Source organism: Vanessa tameamea, chromosome 25 (genome assembly GCF_037043105.1).
Source record: "Vanessa tameamea isolate UH-Manoa-2023 chromosome 25, ilVanTame1 primary haplotype, whole genome shotgun sequence".
Taxonomy (NCBI): Eukaryota; Metazoa; Arthropoda; class Insecta; order Lepidoptera; family Nymphalidae; genus Vanessa; species Vanessa tameamea.
This window is the reverse complement of record NC_087333.1, coordinates 7191354-7214120: the sequence shown is the minus strand read 5'-3', so window position 1 is coordinate 7214120 and position 22767 is coordinate 7191354. Positions and strand designations below refer to the sequence as shown.

Genomic DNA, 22767 nt, shown 5'->3' with positions numbered 1-22767 from the left:
ATAATATACTGGATTAGTGGTAATTCGACATATTCTTGTTAGGAGGTGCTAGGGTCGACTATTTGCAATAATTTTTCACCCTCCCCCCATATACCTAATGCAAAAGTGAACCATTTTTGAGTTATCAAGTTTTTTAGCTTTTTTAAATGTATTTAAATAAAAGTATCAATTACAATCTGTTTCTTTTCTTCTGATTTATAAAAACGATTAAACACTGGCTATTTATCAATATTAAAACAATAATTACTTGATTTATTTTGAAAAAAAAAAAACAAAAAACGTGATAACTCAAAAATGGTTATCTTTTGCATAATGCATATGGGGCTTAAAATTATCGCCAAAAGTCATTACCTCCTAATGGGAATACGTCGAATTACCAATAACCTTGTATATAAATGGCGACGGAAGATAACTCTTGAAAGAAGATTTTGCTGTCAAGGGTGCAGTGTCTTAAAAATATTAACAATTTTAATTCACTTATGATAATATATATAAAGCTAGTTGTCGCCCGCAGTTTTGCTTGCGTTTTAGGGTTAGATGTTGCGCTTTAAAAAGCCAATGTCCGTCCTTGGAGTTCAACCTTGCTTCATACCAAATGTCATCGTAATCGACCAGTGGTTTGGTTGTGAAAGAGCAACAGACAGACAAACAGAATTCATATCACATTTTGTAATATTAGTATAGATTATGCTGCGGTCTTCCACAAACCCGCATTGATGAGTGATGAAATAAACTTCAATCTTTCTTCTCAAGCGGAGAAGAACAGTGAACCGTCCGTTTTTATCCAGGGTTCATGGAGTGCAAAAGCCGATGAGATGTAATTATAGGGACGGGAGATCGCCAGAACACTGCTTGCATCCGAGAGTTCGTTGTGCTTAAGACGGGTTGATGAGTTATTTACTTGGTTCTACTTTTAACTAACAGCCTTATTCAGAAGTAAAAGGAGAAAAATTGATCGGGTTAGATTGAACGGTTACAGAAGAACATTTACGGGGAACTGAGATAATTATGTTGTTTTGATAAGTTAATTTTTTATATTAATAGCGTAAGCCGATTTTAGTCCCAGTGAATATGGGACGATAGCTGCACATAAAAAATCGGTTATGGTCTCATTTTGAGCTCCAGTCGTAGATATGCAGAAAATAAAGAGGATTCTTCATGGTATTTTACTAAATTGTTACGAATTAACAAATAATTTCTTTTGAAAAAATTTCTGGCCGGTTAGAGAGCGGCGGATATGTAAGAAAAAATGAAAAACGTAAACTAAATTAAAGTAAATTGTTTTCGACAAATTCCAATTCTGGCTGAACTTATGTCTACTATTTGATATTAAAAAAAAATATTTAAAAGAGGTTTCATCATTTTGGCGCCAAATGTAGACGAGTGACTTGCAGTTTACAATTAAATGAAATCAAAACAAAACCTGTCATAGCCTTCGAAATTCCTAAAAAATATTTTGAGTAAACGCGAAGTTTCGCGGAAGACCCGCTAGTTTTATTTATCTGTACATCAAAAAAGATGTATTATTACGCTGAAGATACCGAATGATAATTGGACATATGGCATCTTATTCAGTAAAGATTTTGACTTTGGCTTGACTTTGACTTAGTGACCAACCTTCAGACCGACGCTATTTTATTACGAGTATAATTGTAAGCGTATTTATATGGCAGTTGCAAATAACAAGAAAATTATATAAATTATACGTTTGATATAATCGCTTTTGACCGCAGTAATTTTATTAGTAAGAATATTATTACAATCTAGAATCGTTTCTGTTCAATGATTTTAGTAATTATGGATCTCACATGATGGCCATTTTTTATTAAGGCTTGTAAAAAATTGTTACAGTTGATGATGATGATGTGCAGCAAATCGGTGTGGAGGTCCTTCAGTAAGGTACCCGGACCCGTGGGGGGGGGTGAACTGGGTTATGTGGGATTCCTACCCACTAAAACCACTGCGATGGCCTCCCTTGGCACGGATTGGAGAATCTGCGGGATCGTGTCGATATATTGCATCCGCGGCCCTCCCGTGCCGTCCGTTGCCTCAATCAACAAGGCCGTCATCGGCCGTAAGGAGACGACAATGCCGCAAGGCGAAGAATTACATAAATTTAAGTTTTGTTTATATTTATTTATTCGATTGAAATAGGTTATACATAAACAAGGAACATAACATCTTAGTTACCAATGTTTTTAATAATAGGCAATCATTCTTACAGTGACATTGTCCATATGTGGTGGTGACCACTTATCTTAACGCCACTAAGTCAAATCTAATCAAATCAAAATATACTTTATTCAAGTAGGCTTTTACAAGCACTTTTGAATCGTCATTTAAAGTAAAGCTACCACTGGTTCGGATGTAGATTCTACCGAGACGAACCGGCAAGAAACTCAGTAGTTACTCTTTTTCAACATCTAGAATTAACAATTAAAAAAAACCTGTAACATAATTATAGGAATTATAAAACTTTAACGACCTTACGCAAAACCACATCTAGTGAATTCGAGGCTTTCATAAAAGCCTTGTAAAGACAAAGTCTATTATTGACCTTATCGATTAAAGGTCACCTACTGACATAATAGGGGTGTCAGTTACAGTATGTCATTGTGTCTATTTTGCACAATTAACGTTAAGATTTATATGTATTTATCGTTTATTATTTCGTTTCGCATTTATTCCTAGAAAATCGGTATAATATATTTTGTATTAAAAAAAAACACTTCAATTTTGCAACATTACATACATCATTACATTAGCAGCCTGTAAATTTCCCACTGCTGGGCTAAGGCCTCCTCTCCCTTAACAAAAATCACCAATAATTTCAATTACAAAAAAATCTATTGTATTAACCTCCGAATATAAATATACCTTTAAATAAATATTAATTTTAAATTTTGTAAGTCGTCGAATTATTTGAACATAAATAAATGAACGAAAATTATCGTTGTGAAGTCCCCAGGGAGAGGTAATGATTATTTTATTAATATTTATATATGTTAAACATTGTAATATGTTATACATCGATAAAACTGTATAATATTTTAAAAGCCTTTTATTGATTAAATAATTGAAAAGGCCAAAATAATTTATTTAACTGGTAATTTAACTGTTCGATTTAATTTATTTCGATGGATTCCATATGCATTAAGCACTTTTTTTTTATTTCGCCATTGATTTACTTCAAAAGTAATTTTATCTGTGGCTATAAAGCACTCAATTTCATGAATTCATTCGAAGAATCCTATTCGCATTTGGTTTTTTTTCTTAATAATCTTTAATATTTATTCAATAATTTAAACGTTTAAAGATATGATGGCCGTGTTGTTAGCGCCATCTTTTAAATTACGTGGAAACAAGATTTGACAGCTAGTCGATCTGGTGAAGCGTCGTATCGATAGTTGGCGGGAATTTTGAAGGCCGCCATTATTGTGGGAAACAAGATTTGACAGCTAGTCGATCTGGTGAAGCGTCGTATCAATATTTGGCGGGAATTTTGAAGGCAGCCATTATTGTGGAGTAGTGAACTGGAAACACCAGCACATCTGCGACGAATCGCCTTTGTTCCTCATAATTTTTATATAGTGGTATTGTAATATCTTAAAAAAAGAAATATTTATAAATTAATTGTATAATGTGTTTATTTTTTTCATAAAGACTTTTTAAAATATTTTTAGCTCTTACCAGTTTTTAAAACGATGATAATTTATTGTCATCAATGAGCAACTTGGTGGTAGGCCTTTGTCCAAGCCCTTCTGAGTTTCTACCACTCACTGGTCATAAATATTTTGCCAAACAACAATACGTAGAATGGTTGTGTTCCGATTTTAAGAGTGAATAAGCATAAAGGATATAACATCTCAGCTCTCAAGGTTGGTGGTGTATTCGTTAATAATTCACATGACGTCAATGTACATGGGAAGTGATGACCACTTACCATCAACTGGCCCATCTTCCAGTCCGCCTACCTACGCCGTAATAAAGGAAGTGTTATTCTCCTACACTACATAAAAAAATAATTTGATTTGATATGTCTTCTCACTAAAGTTTATCTTTAAATTACATTAGCAGCCTGTAAATTTCCCACTGCTGGGCTAAGGCCTCATCTCCCTTTGAGGAGAAGGTTTGGAGCATATTTCACCACGCTGCTCCAACGCGGTTTGGTGGAATACACATGTGGCAGAATTTCATTGAAATTAGACACATGCAGGTCTAATTGAACACAGATCAATATTTTACACTTATTACACTTTAACGCTTGTTATCTTGATCTCAGGAGACAATGAGGTTTAAAGTATTTATTAGATTTTCTCGTTTAAAACTTACATCTATAGAATTATTCTATAAGACCAATTTGACATTTTCCGCAGAACACGATCAAGAAAAGTCATAAAACATTATGTGACATTAACTGTAATGATTATAACACTCAAATAATAATATAACACTCATTAAAATAGCACATGAACATAAGTCATTAATCAACATTTCACGAGTTAGATATGAAGTGAGCTTTTATGGAATATAATTACGAATCTCACTCGTGAAATATTGACAATTGAATTACGTTGTTACGCCATTTTGATACGTGTATCCTATATTTTTTTAACGATTACTAGTTACCAGTCCCGGCTTCGCACGAGTAGAATAAGGATATACATAAAACGTATACTCTATTAAAACCATAAGAGGAGAAAAACCGAATAAAAACTTGAAAGCAAATTGACGCGATATCATTGGTCGAGAGCTCGATTAATCTATGATATTCGCTATGGATTTGCGAAAAAATGGTTATTATCCAATCACATGAAATACGTAAATCTTCGGTTTGTTTATCTTTATTCCTATTTCGATAGAAATAAGTCATATATATCACAATATTCATCTCATCAGCATTTTTTTTTTCTGACAATTTCAACAATGATCATCATAGCACAGTCAATTTAAACGTAACCATAATGAATTACACGCCTAAACCTTCATGAATCACTCCGTCCGTTGGAAATCGTATAAAATCTGTTTGGTAATTTTTGAATTTATCGCATACAATCAGCTGGAGCACTTTTTTTTACAAAATGTAGTGATAGGCAATGTTGCATATAGACTAACTGATATTTCTAGATAGTGTTCTACTGTGAGTTTCGAATTTCATCTCACAGAATACCAAAAGGTTTTCCAAATGTATTTAAAAAAACTAAGTACATTAAACAACATGTTCGTAATTATATTTGTATATTTTGAAATTGCATACCGTATAACGAAACGTTCCATTTCAATTTTTTCTTATTTAACTAAAACTGTCTTATTAAATTATCTCTTTTAGCTTTAAAAAAATATTTATTCAGATAGATTAATGTATTCGTTATAAAAAACCCGTACTTCATTTTAAAAGTAATCAAAGGAGAGACGATACGGACGTATTCGGTCACAGCATCTGCGTTGGATTAATAAAAGCGTTCGTGAGACCGTGACAGTGACAAGACAGACTGATAGATTGGTCGCCTCTTACTCTGGACACGAGCATTGCGTTGCAGTTACTTCCAAGCTAACTGTAAATATTACATTTAATAACTAAAATTTACTCACTAGACCTGGACAACAAAATCCAAAATCAATTGTATAATGTCACCTAACTATCAATGTACAGCCAAAACTGTCGCAATCTACCACTGAGATGGGATTTCTGAAAACTTCAATTTTAGAGGAGTACAATTCAAATCAAATCCATATAGTAGTTACTCGACCTACAAAGGAGCCAAACCTGAGTCGATCTAAGAGTTAAGGTAGTCCAGTATTCAGAACAAGTGTTTTCATGTGCTTAATTTGTCTTTATAATGGAATGGAATAAACTCCAATCGTTTTCAAAGAAATCGGCCTGATAATTGATGACTATTATAAATGTTACTTATTAATTATTATTTTTTTATGTTAGTGGTGGCAAACGAGCAGGAGGCTCATCTGATGGAAAGTGACTACCACCGCCCATGGACATCTGCAACACCGGGGGGCTTGCAGGTGCGTTGCCGGCCTCACAGGAAAGAGTACGCTCTTTTCTTGAAGGTTCCCGAGTCGTATCGGTTCGGAAAAATAACGACAAATATTAATTAATAAAATAACGACAAAGTGTTAATGGACAACTTAAGCTGTGGGAAGGTGTTTCTCTTACAACACCAACTGTTATCGGTATAGAATATGACGTACAGCTTTAAATTGCAGTGGGTTATATCAATTATTCCTAAATAAATAAATATACGTCATTAAAATCGTCGTTATTTTGGCCATTTGTAGAAATTATGTAGAATCGTTTTGGCTCCTCACACGTTGCGAGATCATCATCAAATATCAGATCATCAGAATATCGTTCTAGTTAATTTCCTATGGACAGTCCTTTATTCAGAGCTCTTGCCCAGACAGAGGGATAACGTTACCATCGTTTTCGTTGTCGTCGTTGTTACCCAACAATTTTGAGTGAAATTCGGTTGTTAAAACGTCGGTCGTTGTAAGCGTAGTCTTAATAAACGGATGATTTTCATAGTGGCTCATATTAAAACCAAACATATAGCTATTAGTCCAGGATCCATGCTCCATTTTTGCACTTGATTACTATGAAGCTAATGTTTCGTGAGTAGCTTCACTATGGTGAGACGCCCAACAATTTCCTGTACGAAAACTCTCGATTTTGGTAGCTAACAGAGGTAACGGGGATAAAATATGTCGATTTGATGATTCCCAAAAATGTATTACTAACTGAGATTATTTTTGCTCAATCTCAAAGTAATCATCTAAATTATTTGAAAAAATATTTGTCCTACAAAATGTATCGTTTGATCAAAGAGATTCCTTCCAATATGTCGATACATATTGGAAGGAAGGGCTGATGAATTCATCAAAAATGATTACTAACTAGCTGATTTATTTTTTACTTAGTTAATATCTATATCATTTGAGAAGAGATTGTTAATACCATAAGACCCTTTTTCTCATTGCTAACTGTAGGTCAAAAATATTAAGTCGATTTTGCCGAAGTAGTACTTAGAGGATTACACTGTATGTCACTTCGTGGTAACCAGTCTAACAGTCTCGAAGTCTAATCTTAAACAAAAATCCTTGTTGATAGCCCAAAGTAGCGACGACACACATTATACCAGCAAACAACAATACTTGAGTGTTGAGTTTGGTTTGAAGAATGAGCCAGTGTTATTACATGCACAAGGGACATATCTTAGTTCTGAAGGTTATTATATGGTTAACAATAACCAGCGTATAACATCACTTACTTCCGCCTACTATAGGATTTAAATTTGAAATTCAGTCACGTATGTCCCGTATGAGTTACGTGTAGGTATAATTTAAATAATAAAACGTTACAATTGTAAATAATTCCGAAACTGACGCCTTTGTTGATCTTTCTGTTCTCCTATACTTCCGCATCGACGCAATATAATGTAACTGTTTGTTTTTTTTTCCCCATCAAAATGTATATATGTGTTTGGCACAGCCAGTATTTATGTGACATACTAAATCTTCACATATATTAAGCAATTTCTGTCATTTGTCGAGGTTATTCTAAACATTATTATTGTTTATGTTTTGTAAGATGTTTCAAGATATTTTTAAACAAATATATAAAATATATAGTTATACGAATATACGTTATAAGAATTTTTCGTCAGATTATAGGCATAGAAGTATTTAATTTATTCAAGATTTCACGCTGGCTTCATACCAATTTCATCAAATTCATTTCAGTGGTTTGGCCATGAGAGAACAACAGATAGACAAACGAAACTACTTTTGCATTTGTAATTTTAGTATAGACATTGAGAGTCATGTGTAGAAAATAATTTACACGTGGGGATCACGGCGGTTAACATCAACGAAAATTTGTCGCTTGGCGGGGCATATAGTGCACAAGTGGGTAGTACCACCCACTCATCGTATACTCTACCGCCAAACAACAATGCTCAATATTACTGTGTTCCAGATTGAAGGGTGAGTATGTCATTCTAAAACAGGCACAAGGGACTTCGATGACATTTTAGTTCCTAACTTTGTTGCCGTATTGGTAATACAAGTCAAGGATCGTTATATTTAAAGTGCCAATGTATAATACGCCCATTTACCAGCTTAACTAAATTTTTATAGGTAAAATTTACTACGGGTCGATAGATCGCATGATACGCTACAGATTAAATAACTCAGAAAATAAACCCGAGCAGAATAGGGTTCGTTCATCATCATCATCATCATCATATCAGCCGTAAGACGTCCACTGCTGAACATAGACCTCTCCCAATGACTTCAACCTTGACCGGTGAGTAGCGGACTGCATCCAGCGATACCGCGCGCACTTGACCAGATCGTCCGTCCATCTCGCGGGGGGACCCCCGCTGCGCTTGCCGGTACGTGGTCTCCACTCGAGAACTTTTTCGCTCCATCCGATCGTTCATGGAACGAATAAATAAACGAATTATTTTTTATTTAAAATCTTAGGTACTTTTGTTTTTTTAGATAAATATAATATTTACAATAATTAAGATAAATGCTTGATATATTTATAAATATAGCCCATTAATATCAATAATTACCAAGTGTATGACAGTTAAATTGTAAATATAATGCATCATGTAAACATATTATTCATTATTCATTGTCAGAGAAATGAGGTCAAAAGGTGAATCATTATTGTTTTACTAATATTATAAATACGAAATTAACTATGTCTGTCAGTATGTATGCACTTTTAAGGACCAAACCTCTTGATATGATGAAATTTGTTATGAAATAAATTTCAACTAGAAGGAAGGACAGAGGCTACTTTTAATGCCTAATACCTGATCACCAACCCCTTAAGAACGAGATGGCCCAGTGGTTAGAACGCTTCATCTTAACCGATGATTTCGGGTTCAAACCCAGGCAAGCACCACTGAATTTCATGTGCTTAATTTGTGTTTATAATTCATCTCGTGCTCGCCGGTGAAGGAAAACATCGTGAGGAAACCTGCATGTTTCAATTGAAACGAAATTCTGCCACATGTGTATTCCACCAACCCGCATTGGAGCAGCGTGGTGGAATATGCTCCAAACCTTCTCCTCAAAGGGAGAGGAGGCTTTAGCCCAGCAGTGGGAAATTTACAGGCTGCTGATGTAACCTCTTAAAACGCGATCGAAGTCGAACTTTATTAAATATATATCACATTTTTGGATGGCTGACAAACATTTAAAAAGATGAGAATTGCACTAATTAAACTAATATCATAAAATTTCTACCAAAAAAACCATGGCCATATTAATGAAAAAAAAAAACTATTTATGTTTTTGTTTATACTAATCGGTCATGTACGTATAGAAAAACAAATTGATACGGCATTTATCATAGATGATAACATAGGGAGGGAAATGTATATTTATAGTAACCTATCTCAACTTACGATTAATAATGACATCGTTTTCATTCAATAACGAAACGCCGCCGTCAAACCACGCAAAAACATGGCGGAAAAAATAGCAGCTGTTACCGGCGCCAATAAGGGCTTAGGTTTTTCAATTGTCAAAGGATTGTGCGAAAGATTCAACGGTATCGTGTATTTAACGTCCAGAAATGAAAAAAGAGGATTAGAAGCCGTGAAAAAGTTAAATGCTCTCGGATTAAAACCGCAATTTTATTCACTTGACGTCAGTGACAAAAGCAGTATTAAAAAATTTGCAGATTATATCAAAACGAAACACGGTGGTCTAGATGTTCTCGTAAATAATGCAGGCATGTTAGAGTTGGAAAAGGTATATCCGACGTATGAAGAAGCTAAGAGAAATATTGATGTGAACTATCGAAGTCTTTTAGACATCGAAGAGTTTTTATATCCTCTACTAAGAGATGGCGCTAGAGTGATCAATGTGTCGAGCGCATGTGGACATCTTTCGAATTTAAAAAACAAAAAATGGTTAGACGTTCTCACGAAACAAGATTTGAAAACGGAAGATATTAATTATTTTGTTAATAACTATTTGGAAAGCTTAAAAAACGGTACATTCAAGAAAGAAGATTTTGCTGACGACGGAAAACATGCGGAGCACAGAATTTCTAAAATTGCCTTAACGGCTTTGACTATGGTAACTATAACTCAATACAAAACATAACAATTATTATTTATTTTAAAATTTATTACAAAGTCTACCTACGTAATTAAATAATTATTGAGTCTTTGTTTTAACGGTCAAAGCTGAGAATTAGTTAAAAAAATAGTGACCAACAATTGGCCACTAAGTAGATGCACACTAGTAAAGTGGAATGACGTTTGGCGAATGTCAAGCGTTGCTGTCACGCACAGAGTCGGCCCGTTAGTTTTATTTTTAAGCGACACTCAATCTAACAACTAATCAAAGCCTTTAACATCAACAAAAATCACTATATATTGAGTTCGTTATAATGTAAAGGTACACTTGTTTGTTTTTTACGTCAAATTTTAACAATACACGTCAGCTGTCAAACGTCAATTTTTTTTATTCCACTTATAGAAACGAATTTTAATTTGGCACAACTAAAAGCCATTAAACTAAGAATTGAATTGAATTGAACGAATTTTAAAAAAATCAATCCTATATTTAGAGAAATTGTACGCAAAGAAATATGTAAATGATATATAGATTCAAGTTTAATAGATGAATAGTTTTCAAATCGAAATGTTAATAATAATAAATTGCCATTCGATAAATGCCTGTGTATCAGTATTTATGGTTACCTTTATTTTTCTTACAGGTACAACAACGGAAATATAATGACAGAAATATATCTATAAATGCTGTTCATCCAGGGTATTTAAAGACAGATATGGCACAGGGTGGAGGAGAAACTGATCCAGATGATGCTGCGGAAATTATTCTTTACCTTATTTTAGAAGCGTCGCCTAATCTTAAAGGAGTATTTATGTGGCATAATAAGAAATTAGTTGACTGGTATGATGTTGAAGGTGATTATTACTACAAACACAAGGATTAAAGTCCATTGATATTAATAATACCCACCATAATAATATTACATTAAGCCAGATCAATGGATTTCAATGTGTTACCTACAAATGAACTTTCTGTACCTTGTAGGGTAATTAATTTTGAACAGTTGAATTAATTACATTTTTTCATTAAGTTAAATTTTTTTAAATCATAAGTTAATTCAAAATCACATCAACAATGTAAATGTTTTTTTTTTAATCTTCTGGTATTTATTTAATAAAACAAAAATTAATTATTAACCAAATTATACATGTTTAAACCTATTTTTATATTTTAATAAATCTATAATCGTTTCTATCAATTTTTTTATATTTTTTATAATGTTTAGGTTTCGAACACTTATCATGGAAAGGAACGCATATTTGACAACGGATCGAATTTGACAAATTACTGACAGTAAGTCATAGATATTCCGTTCGTGGGTGTGATTGTCCTTCCAAATTCAAAAGATCGAAAAATATTCTCTAAGAGAACACGTATTCTTTTATATTATAAATGAAAAAAAGTGTTTAAAATAAAAAATATATATATATCAAATTTTTCCGACCATCATTCTGTTAGGTAAGTTTAAAATATAACATTTTTTTTATTGTTTTTGTTTAAATTTAATTTCGACGAAAGGAATATACCTGTATGTTCATTTATCTACGTATGTAAACAAGTGCATTTTGTATATAATCTGTCAAAGGAGTACAATATAAATAGCGTAAGGTATAAGCATTGGAGAAGGTGCCAAAATTCATAATCGCGTGCTTTGACCTCTTAGTGTGCATCAAAATTCTTAGCACTGCGCAGACCTCGTTTTAAAATTTCTATACGATCGTGCTAAATATTAGTTTTTGTATTCCGCTCGTTAGACGCGATTTTGTCATAACAGTTTAGTAATGTCTGTTTTTTCATGCAGAATTTCGAATGTACTAATATATTTCGCATTGACCTTGAGTGTTCGTGAAATCTGAAAATAATCTTTACATTACTCCGAACATCAAATGTATTCAAGTGAGAAAAAAAGACAAAATGTGATAATTTGACAAAAAGTGTAGTAATTTATATTTGTAAAAATGTCTTAACATTTAAAGTACAAACAAATTTTATTGACTACATAGTATTTTCAACCAATTAATATCAACGGTGATACACAATGATTTTAGTGAAATCTATACATACTATGGCCTCGTTTGCGGCACAAGCGGCTCTAAGGTCCAGATGGAGCTCTTTAATAGAGTCTACGAGTGTTGATGTACCCGGGGAAATGACTGATGGTGTCCGATCTGTCGTTGGATGGCTGAAACAGGCACGAATTATACATAAATCATAAAAAAGAATTACTTATATTGAATTACAGGAAAAAAGGCTTCATGATCTATATATATATAAGCAAAATTCCACTCACTGATTAATCATAAAATCTCAGAAACTATAAAGCCTACAAACTCGAAATTTGGCAGGCAGGTTTCTTATTAAGTGTGGACATCCGCTAAGAATGGATTTTATGAAACTCTATCCCTAAGGGGGTAAAACCCTTCCAACCCCTGAAGTTTGTGGTTTATAAATTTCGCACACTTAAAGCCGCTGGTTCAGCAAGTTCAATATAAATAGTTCTTTATTTGTTTTTGACGATGTTCTTGAATGTTGTATAGCTTGTGATTTCATGACAATTAAAGCATGCTTACCAAAGATTATTTAAAAATATAATTAAATATCAATAGACCACAACAACAAATTTTTACAAATAAAAACCACAGTTCTAAATGCATTAACAATAATAGTTGATATACATTTATTTATTTAAATGCTTTATTGACCACCATAAAGTTAATGGGACAAAAGCCGGACTTAATGCCTGAAGGCATTATCTGCCAGTCAAACTTTAGGTTAAACAGAAAAACCATGAATGCTGTAATTAAAAATTAATTAAAAATAATTTAAAAATAAATTAACAATAAAGTAAAAATAATTTAAAAATTAATTAACAATAAATTAAAAATAATTTAAAAACTAATTAACAATAAATTAAAAATTAATTAACAATATATAACAATATATGCACATACTTATATAAAACTACATAAAAAAAAAAAACATATACATACATATCCATATAGTATCTACAAAATAAATATTGATCTATACTGTCTATCGTAAAAACATATATATAATATAACAATAGTTAATTTAATAATAATAGTACATAACAGAAATCATAAGAGCTAGGGGCTTTCTGACAATATGTGCTCACGTAGACGAGCTTTAAAAGTAAATTTTGAGGTAGCTTTTCTAATATGTTCGGGTACTTTGTTCCATAATCGGACAACTTGAACGGAGTAGGAATTAGAGACGAAACCGGAAGTGTGAGTAGGGACAGAAGAAGGTAAGAATCCTTAGAACGTTGTTGACGATTGTGGTTATCACAAAGAAATTTGAATCTGCCTTTCAAATAATCGGGAGAGAGAGGATCAAAGAGAATAGAGAAAAGAGATGAAAGTAATCGGAAGTCTCTACGTTGTCGAATTGTAAACCATTTTAGTTTATCACGATACTGAGAGATATGGTCGAACTTACGAAGACAGAAAATGAAACGCAAGGAGTTATTTAAGAGACGATCAAGTTTATCCAGTTGATTTTCGTTGAGATCGTAATAACATACGTCTGCATAATCAATTATGGGAAAGACCAAAGCGTGCACAAGTATAATCTTAGTCTTGATGGGAAGGAAATTTCGAAGTCGATTCAGACACCTTAACGTGGCTGTAACTGAGCGACTAATATCAGAGATATGCACAGACCAACTGAATGTGGAATCAATATGAAGACCAAGATCCACAAAATTGGAGGTTTCATTTTAGGGGGTCTTAGGTTATAAGCCAAATATAAGAGATCGTGTCGGGAAAATCCGGGAGCCAATAATTGTCCATGTTTAAAGACATCATCGATAGAGAAAATCAAAGTTACGTCTAACCAAGTATCATGAGCAGCCGAATTATGATGAGTGGGACCAGAAGGAAGAATGTAAAGAGCGATTGATTTTAAAAAGTTAGAGCGACGAAGAGAGCGAGTAGTAGATTTTAAAAGGTCAGGGTTCAAATCTCCCATGAAAATAATATGTGAATAATCCGAAGACAGCGATTCAAGGACGGGTTCTAATGAGTTAAAATAATCACAGGCCGGAGGGCAATAAATAACTCCAAGAACAGTTTCAATGCCCTTTAGTTGGACTTCAAGAAAAATGAATTCAGCAGTGAAAGAGAAAGCAGAAGGAGAGATGCATAATATGGTATAAGGTATTTCGCTGCGGAGATAGATAGCAACGCCTCCACCACCTTTACCTGTTCGGTCATTCCGTATCAGAACAAAACCAGGAAGGCTATAAAGGTTTGAACTAAGTGAAGGTTTAAGCCAAGTTTCAGATACCAAAATGGCATCTACAGAGGCATTTTAAAAGGTGTCTAAGAAATCAGAATAATGGGAAGGTAAACTTTGAGTATTTAAATGACAAATATTAAAAGTCTGAGAACAATTGAGAAGGGAGTTGCACAACAGAGAACCAAGGGTTTCAGGGACATCAAAAGAGTCCTCATCTTCTCTGGAAGAGCAGCTACTGCATGCAGACATAAACACCTCGTCGTCATCATCCAACATAATGCACTTAATAAGACAAAATTAGAATATGTATAATATGTATATAAAGAAATATATATATATATAAAACAAATATTTAAAATAATGCTGATATTATGAATTACTCTAGTTTTCTAATACTATAAGTAACTACAGGTCATTTCTGCTTGTCCTGCCAGCTGACAGTTACAATAATTAGAATACACACAAAACCATACTAGTATAATCAAAAATATAAACTATAAAGAAAAAAACAAAAAAAAAAAACAAAATAGACAAAATCGTTTGGATTATTAAGACAAATCGAAATATAAAAAACACAGAAAAAAAATCCTTAATTTAGGCATAACGAAAAATTGAATTTAATAAGAAAAACATAGGACACATGCCATACAATAATAATTTCCTAAAAATACATCTGTAATGCCAATGAACAGACAAATATTTATGTAATTAAAAAAGAAAAATATAGATTAAAAATGTACAAAAGAAATTAAATCACTATATATTATATATTTTTTTTTAAATTGTTAATGCAGAATGCGTTACACATAGCACTATATTTCATCTTCATTTTGTTAAATCATGAGCGCAGTGGTTTCATTATTTTTTCTATATTTTCAGTTTATATATTTCTCTAGGTTGTTTCAATTAAGGAAATCGATGACATTCTTTTTTTGATTTTAGTCTGTTATAATTTAGTAGAATCGAAAAAATAATTTTAAAAAATTATAACAGGCAAAGGCAGTATTAGATTTGACAACCATTCGTCATGCTGTCAGAATAATGTGCTTTCTGTGCCCAAAAAAATGCCAATATTATACATTAATAATTAATTGCATTGCAAAAACAATTATAAAAAAAACACAAACTAAATATAATAATATTGATACTTTAATTGAAAAATGTAATTATTTATTTCATGTATTGTAACCTGTAGTTAGTCATGCCTGTCACACAAGTTGATTTACCATCTCTGTGCACTTAGTATTCATTGTTTGCTTGTTTTTCTTAATTTACACATTTAGGTAAGATATTCACTATTTTCGCCCATCAGTTATGCTATGCGTATCTCACCTGGCACATATACAGGGTTATAGGTAATTCGACGTATTCCCGTTAGGAGGTGATAGGGGTGACTATTTGCGATAATTTTAACCCCCATATGTGTAGTGGTAGGGCTTTGTGCAAGCCCGTCTGGGTAGATACCACCCACTTATAAGATATTCTATCGCCAAACAGCAGTACTCAGTATTGTTGTGTTCCGGTTTGAACCCTTCAAACCAGTGTAACTACAGGCACAAGGGACATAACATCTTAGTTCCCGAGGTTGGTGGCGCCTTGGTGATGTAAGGAAAGGTTAATATTTATTACAGCGCCATTGTCTATGGGCGGTACTGACCACTTACCATCAGGTGGCCCATTTGCTTGACCGCCTACCGATATCATAAAGAAAAACCAAACCAATGAACCGAATTTGATGAAATTTGTTATGATGCAAACTTGAACTCCAAGGAAGGACATAGGCTACTTTTTTGTCCAACACATGTTACACCCTTAAAACGCGAGCCAAGCCGCGGGCGACAACCAGTATACATATATCTCTTAAATTACTCTGTTTATTAAAACAAACCGCATTAATATCGGTTACATAGTTTAAAAGATCTTAGCGTACAAACAGCCGGTATCGAATTTATCAAACAACACTATACAACTTACCTACTTAAATTCAATTTAATTTCGAAATTGTCGACACCAGCTCGGTCGACATTCAAAACGCAATTTTTTGTGAATGCAAAATGAATACCATAGATAACTGTATAAAGTCTGGACCAAAGACATTGTCCTGTAATTGGAATAACTCGAATATTTTTTTTTTTTGTTCATTTGTAATTTTATATATCCTCGCATAACTTGAAATAAAATTGTATCGCCTAAAGATGGAATCGGGAAAAACATTTCTCGTTCATTTCACACTTCATTCAAAGTGACACCTCACGCGAAAAAAAATAAAAAAGATGACAACTGAATTAATTAGCGAAACGGTCCAAACGATGCTGGATGTTGACATTCGACCTAGAAATCAATATTCAGTCGAGTGGACGTTGTTCACTGTTAATATGTAATCTCACCTTAACCGAACCAATTTCATCTTGTCATCATAGTTTAATAGCATGTATAGTTTTTTTATTCAATTTTTTTAAATGGCAAGATCATTTTGTGGGCAGAAAAATCCGGTTTAAATCAATATTTTTTTTTAGTTAACAAGTTCCTCTGTATATGTTAAGCAAAGAGGTTATTTAAAGAAGGATTTAGAAAGTGATCCGCATAATTTCAGAATCCACTTCGCATCTCAGAATTATTAAATAGGGACTAACGTGGATGCACTATTTTGATGCGTCTATTGTTGAAATTATGACAATTAATGTCGCATATTAAGAAACTCGAAACTCACCACAGAAATCAACCGAAGAACGTAATAAAACATTGATTATAATATTTAAATGGATGCACTTATCGAAATAGCAAATCACCGTAAGTCGATTGTCAACATTTCGCCAGTGAAATACGATTTTTTTTTATTAAACGCAATATATTAAAATTAAAATATATCCAGTAGCTAAATTATTTTAGTTAAATTTGCCAAACTAAATTACTTTAATTTCAATACAATGTACTACCAAGAATGCCATTAAAGTATTTAGTGTTTTAAGCATAATACGTATAAAAAAATATTCCAATAAATACACTTAAAATATTAAAATCCATGCCAAGATAAGCGTTATTTATTTGTACTAGAGTATTATTTCGACACTACAATGAATGCTACGCTAACTTGGTTTAAACAATCATAGGCTTAAGCATATTCCATTTAAATTATTAATTCATTTGGTAATACAATAAAACAATATACAATTTAGGATATTCGTATCAAATTAATTGACGGCACAGATTGACCAATATACTCAACAAATAGTTTTAATTCGAATTATCGTAGCGTTCATTTCTGATCAATTAGACATAATTAGCAATTTCAAAGGTCTCCGTGTATTTCTTACTACATAATATTAAAATGTTGAAGAATTTGTTTGAAAGAGATAATCTTGAGAATTAATAAATTAAAATAATAAATTTGATTTTTTTTTTCTTTTTGTGCGTATAATACAATTAGTAGAATGCATTAAAATTGTGTAAGTCTACATCACATTGTCTTTGAATGGATAATATATATATATAAATAAATTGACAGTACATCAGAAAGCTACGTTAGAGTGATGTCTATGTCCAAGGACTGTAGTAATAATCAGTATATTCTGAATATAATATAAATACTAATGAACTCTGTCTGTCCGTCACGGCCCAGCCACTGAACCGAATTTGATGAAATTTGATATCAAACAAGCTTGACCCCCGTGAAAGAAATAGGACTAAGGGCTAGGCTTTTATGTAACTAACAATTGAGAACCAAACCCTAAAAAGCGGCCGAAGCCGCAGGCAACAACTGGTACTGAAAAAAACATTTAAATAAGACTTGATAGTTCAATAGTAATAATTATACAATCCATAACATAACGCTAACTACCCACGGGGCGAACAACTTTTACATATTAAAAAAAAAAAAAAGCAATTATTGGAAAGAAATACCATTCAATTCATACAATTGCGTTTTCATTGTGAGTCAAAGGTCGCTTAAAAATTATTAGATGGACTGATACGGCCATAGGTCGCCCTTTATGACGAAAATAACCCTGTTTTTGATGGAATCGTTAAATTTTACTATTAAGTAATTAGCTGGTAATGCTTTCCTACGAGAATGATATGAAAAATAGTTTATCGATGCAAGTGATAAGCCTGTAATATGATGCGGAACAATTGACATCTCATCTTGGTATAAGCATAACAACATTAGCCCTATGTGCTCTTGGAAAATGGGATGGTACCATGTGACGGCCAAATCTAGCAGCGCGCGCGCTCATTGGTCAAATCAAACGCGCACTCCCCGGCTTCCTGTTACACACTTCCGTTCCTTTTTACGAAATCAGGAGATTGCCAGGAAGGTTAGTAAATATTCACATGGTAGATATGAGGCCGTCTTGGCTTTCACTATTAATATTAAATTGAATTGTAGACTAAAAATTATAAATTCTTATTTTTAGTCCGTATTTATATACAAGAAAAGATAATCGATTCTTGTTTATCCCAATGGACGATGAATGAAACGATAAAATTCAAATCACTGATAGTAAGCTGTAACTTTTTTTCTATGCGCACGTATTCTTGGAGGCATTGACCTTTCATCGCCCACTATGGAGGTATGGGAGCTCACGTAGAAGCATTTAAACCTTGTTTTTTATGTCATATAGATACGTGATTAAATGGGCCACCTGATGGTAAGTGGTCCCCACTGCCTATTAGTAGTGTAAGCAGTATTATTAAATTCTTATATAATCGATGCGCCACCAACATTTGAAACTAAGATGCTATACACCACATACTGGTTATTACAACATAGACCTCCGGCATTTTCTAACAAAGCCTTCTGGTGTTCGGTCAAATACAAATCGAAGAGAATGAGATTTAGAAAAAGACACTTTTACCACTTTTTACTAAGTTATGGAGCCCTATAGCCGAAACTCCGACATCCGAAATAAAACCAATCCGAAACCGTTACCGAAATAATATATCAATAATAAATGATTATATATATACTTATTATCAAATTACAAATACAGTACCAAGTAATAGATTGCAAGTCAAACTGTTCCCATGAAATTTTCTCTTTTACAATTTGTATTCGTAACTATCCGAAACAAACGGATCATTCGAAATAATTTCGTATCCGTAACCGTATCTGATATCGTCAAAATATTGTTCATATATCCGTATCCAGATCGGAAATAACATATCCATAACATGCCTGCTTTTTGGTAATTGGTGACAATAATTTACTTGGTGCTAGGGCTTTGTGCTAGCCCGTCTGGGCGGGTACCACCCACTTATCAGATATTCTACGGCTAAACAGCAGTACCCAGTGTTTTTGTGTTCCAGTTTGAAGAGTGAGTGAGCCAGTTTAAATACAAGCACAAGGGAGATAATATCTTAGTTCCCAAGGTAGATTGCACATTGGCGATAAGGAATGGTTAATATTTCGTACAGTGCCATTGTCTATGGGCGGTGGTGACCACTTACCATCACGTGGCGCATTTGCTCGTCTACCTATATCATAAAAAAAAATGTTATATTCCTAACATAGACATAATTTATAGTTAGCTGTAAGTCTCTGAAGATTGTATACAATATTCAAGTGAAATTGGGTACAAAACACTCAATTCAGTAGGAAATAACTAGGTTAATCGGTCTAGTGACTTCAGTGGTCACCTACTTATACAATAAAGTTAAGTTGAAATATTTTTTTAAGTACTGCGATCCGCTTCGACTTCGTTAGGGGATTTAACCCGTGCTATTTTTTAAACAATGAGACACATTCGCTAACGAATCTCTTCGCCTGTCTCTCGCCGGCGGCTTCTGTTCCGTCATCTACATTAAACTAGTTATCCGACCCTTCTTCACAAGATTGAAGAAGAAACATAAAAAGACTAATGATTATTTTACCGGCTAGGAAAGTTGAAATTCTCGGCTTTTCTCTACAATTTAAATGCATATAATACTTCCTCTTGAATCGCTCTGTATTTATCAAAACTGCATTAAAATCCGTTACATACATAATACATAATCAGCCTGTAAATTTCCCACTGCTGGGCTAAGGCCTTCTCTCCCGTTGAGGAGAAGGTATGGAGCATATTCCACCACGCTGCTCCAATGCGGGTTGGTGGAATACACATGTGGCAGAATTTCGTTGAAATTAGACACATGCAGGTTTCCTCACGATTTTTTCCTTCACCGCCGAGCACGAGATGAATTATAAACACAAATTAAGCACATGAAAATTCAGTGGTGCCTGCCTGGGTTTGAACCCGAAATCATCGGTTAAGATGCACGCGTTCTAACCACTGGGCCATCTCTCCGTAGTTTAAAATATCTAAGCGAACGACGCGAAGCGGCTTTATTTATTATATGTAGAGATTAATTTTAATTATGAATATAATGATAAAGGAGAAATATTTTTGGGATTAGTGTGTGGTTTTCCTCGTGGATTATCTGTATTCAACTGTAACAGTATACGGATTTGAACCGCGTTCAAAATTTGCCTGATGATTCAGCACCAATCGTTGTCAAAAAATGCAGTCATTTTATTCAGTGATAGCCACAAACTTAACGTCTACCTTTTTGGAATCCTTAAGTGGATCTGTACTTGGATTGAGAATAATTGAGGCACTAAGAATAGATAGATAGGCGTAATAGAAAAAAATAAATAACGATGTACGACCTGTTCTGGACAAAAACGTTTTTGTGAATTAGTTTCCTCACGCATATTTTTGACTCTTGAACTAATTTCAACCGCCGCATAATTGCGTGTATAGTTTTTTCATATCATTGAATGGTATTGTTAATTAGTACGAATGACGGTGTCAATCTTATTTTTTTTTAAATTCGTTTATTAATTAGTCAAAGATTTCCTTTAAAGAACGTCGCAACGTTTCATAGTAAGATGGATGAAGAACTGTTCTCGAACTCTACGTATCTCAGTTCTAAAATGTTGAAATTGGACTCGCAGCTTATGCTGATTATGATGTTTTTCTAGATAAAATGATATAATTCCATCTTGCTTATAAATTTCCAAGAAACAAACTACTAAACCTATACCAGAAGATGCAGCCCATATTCGAAGAAGGTTTTAGTATACATTCGTTATTAAAAAAAAAAAAAACTGATATAAAGCCACATTATTCCTGAGATCTATAGAGTATTAATTATATTGATATCATAACGTTTTGTTGTGTTTATATGTAAATAGCTGCGTTTCACAGTTACCCGCTTTATTAGGATATAAGTAGGCAGACCGGCAAGTGAGGCCACTCGATGGCAATCGGTCGCCACCGCAGAAACATTAACCATTCCTTACATCGTTCATGTCCACGTAGCTGAGATGGCCCAGTGGCTAGAACGCGTGCATCTTAACCGATGATTTCGGGTTCAAACACAGGCAAGCACCATTGAATTTTCATGTGCTTAATTTGTGTTTATAATTCATCTCGTGCTCGGCGGTGAAGGAAAACATCGTGAGGAAACCTGCATGTGTCTAATTTCAACTTCTGCCACGACGTATTCCACCAACCCGCATTGGAGCAGCGTGGTGCAATATGATCCAAAAACTTCTCCTCCAAGGAAGAGGAGGCCTTAGCCCAGCAGTAGGAAATTTACAGGCTGTTAATGTACATCGTCCATGCGCCACCAACCTTGGTAACTAAGACGTTATGTCCCTTGTGCCAGTAGTTACACTGGCCTCACTCACCCTTCAATCCGGAACACAATAATACTGATTACTGCTGTTTGGCGGTAGAATATCTGATGAGTGTGTAGTACCTACTCAGACGGGCTTGCACTAAGCCATACCACCAAATAATCAATGACAACTGAATTAAAACTTGTAATAACTACGTAGATAAGACCTACACTAATAAGATTATTATGATAACCTTAGAACGGTCAATATATTAATTCTTATATATTATTTCTTATTAAAATAATTTTTCGTCAATTTCCGTAAACAATAATTGCTGTGTAAAATAAATTATTACGTATTACAAACACTTCGGATACATTAATGTCTATTATATTTAACGGAAATTTATTGTACAACGAAATGTTAAACTGAACGACACGTGCGATTTTTAAACTGACAATATTTTTACCTTTGTTCGAAATGAAACTGTGAATTAAAAAAAAAATACTATAATACATATAACAGTATGAAAATACGATGGGTGACGCTCGTGCTAACAAGATACCTAAGTGTGCGTGAGATGACTAATATACGAATAGAGACAGCAAAAAAAGTACAAATTAGATTACATTTTTTAATGTACACCGGTAATTTAAGTTTTGGAGGCGTGCGCCTTTTTTGGTGAACATGTTTATAATTGGTTGTCTGTGTAACGTCGGGAGATAAGGTCGCGTGATCGTTTTTTTTTATCAACATCAGAAAAGTTGACGGATAAATAAATGTATACT

The 22767-nt window shown here is 33.5% G+C and overlaps 2 protein-coding genes across 4 annotated transcripts in view; both read left to right on the top strand.

Moving 5' to 3' along the window:
- The first annotated feature begins 9460 nt into the window (after positions 1-9460).
- LOC113404408 (carbonyl reductase [NADPH] 1-like) lies at positions 9461-11081 on the top strand. Its single transcript, XM_026645288.2, has 2 exons — positions 9461-10116; positions 10763-11081. The coding sequence occupies exons 1-2, from the start codon at positions 9499-9501 to the stop codon at positions 11000-11002; spliced, it is 858 nt and encodes a 285-aa protein (XP_026501073.1). The 5' UTR covers positions 9461-9498; the 3' UTR covers positions 11003-11081.
- A 227-nt stretch (positions 11082-11308) lies between these two features.
- The window catches only part of LOC113391467 (snake venom 5'-nucleotidase), a 29381-nt gene continuing 17922 nt past the window's right edge, over positions 11309-22767 (top strand). Inside the window, exons 1-2 of one of the 3 annotated variants that reach the window (XM_064218978.1) lie at positions 11309-11577; positions 12168-12310. In XM_064218978.1, coding sequence (XP_064075048.1) covers positions 12185-12310 — 126 coding nt within the window. In that variant the 5' untranslated portion in view covers positions 11309-11577; positions 12168-12184. Of the gene's footprint in view, positions 11578-12157; positions 12311-22767 lie in introns of those variants that run through there. The other 2 variants (XM_064218979.1, XM_064218977.1) reach the window with 2 other exon arrangements.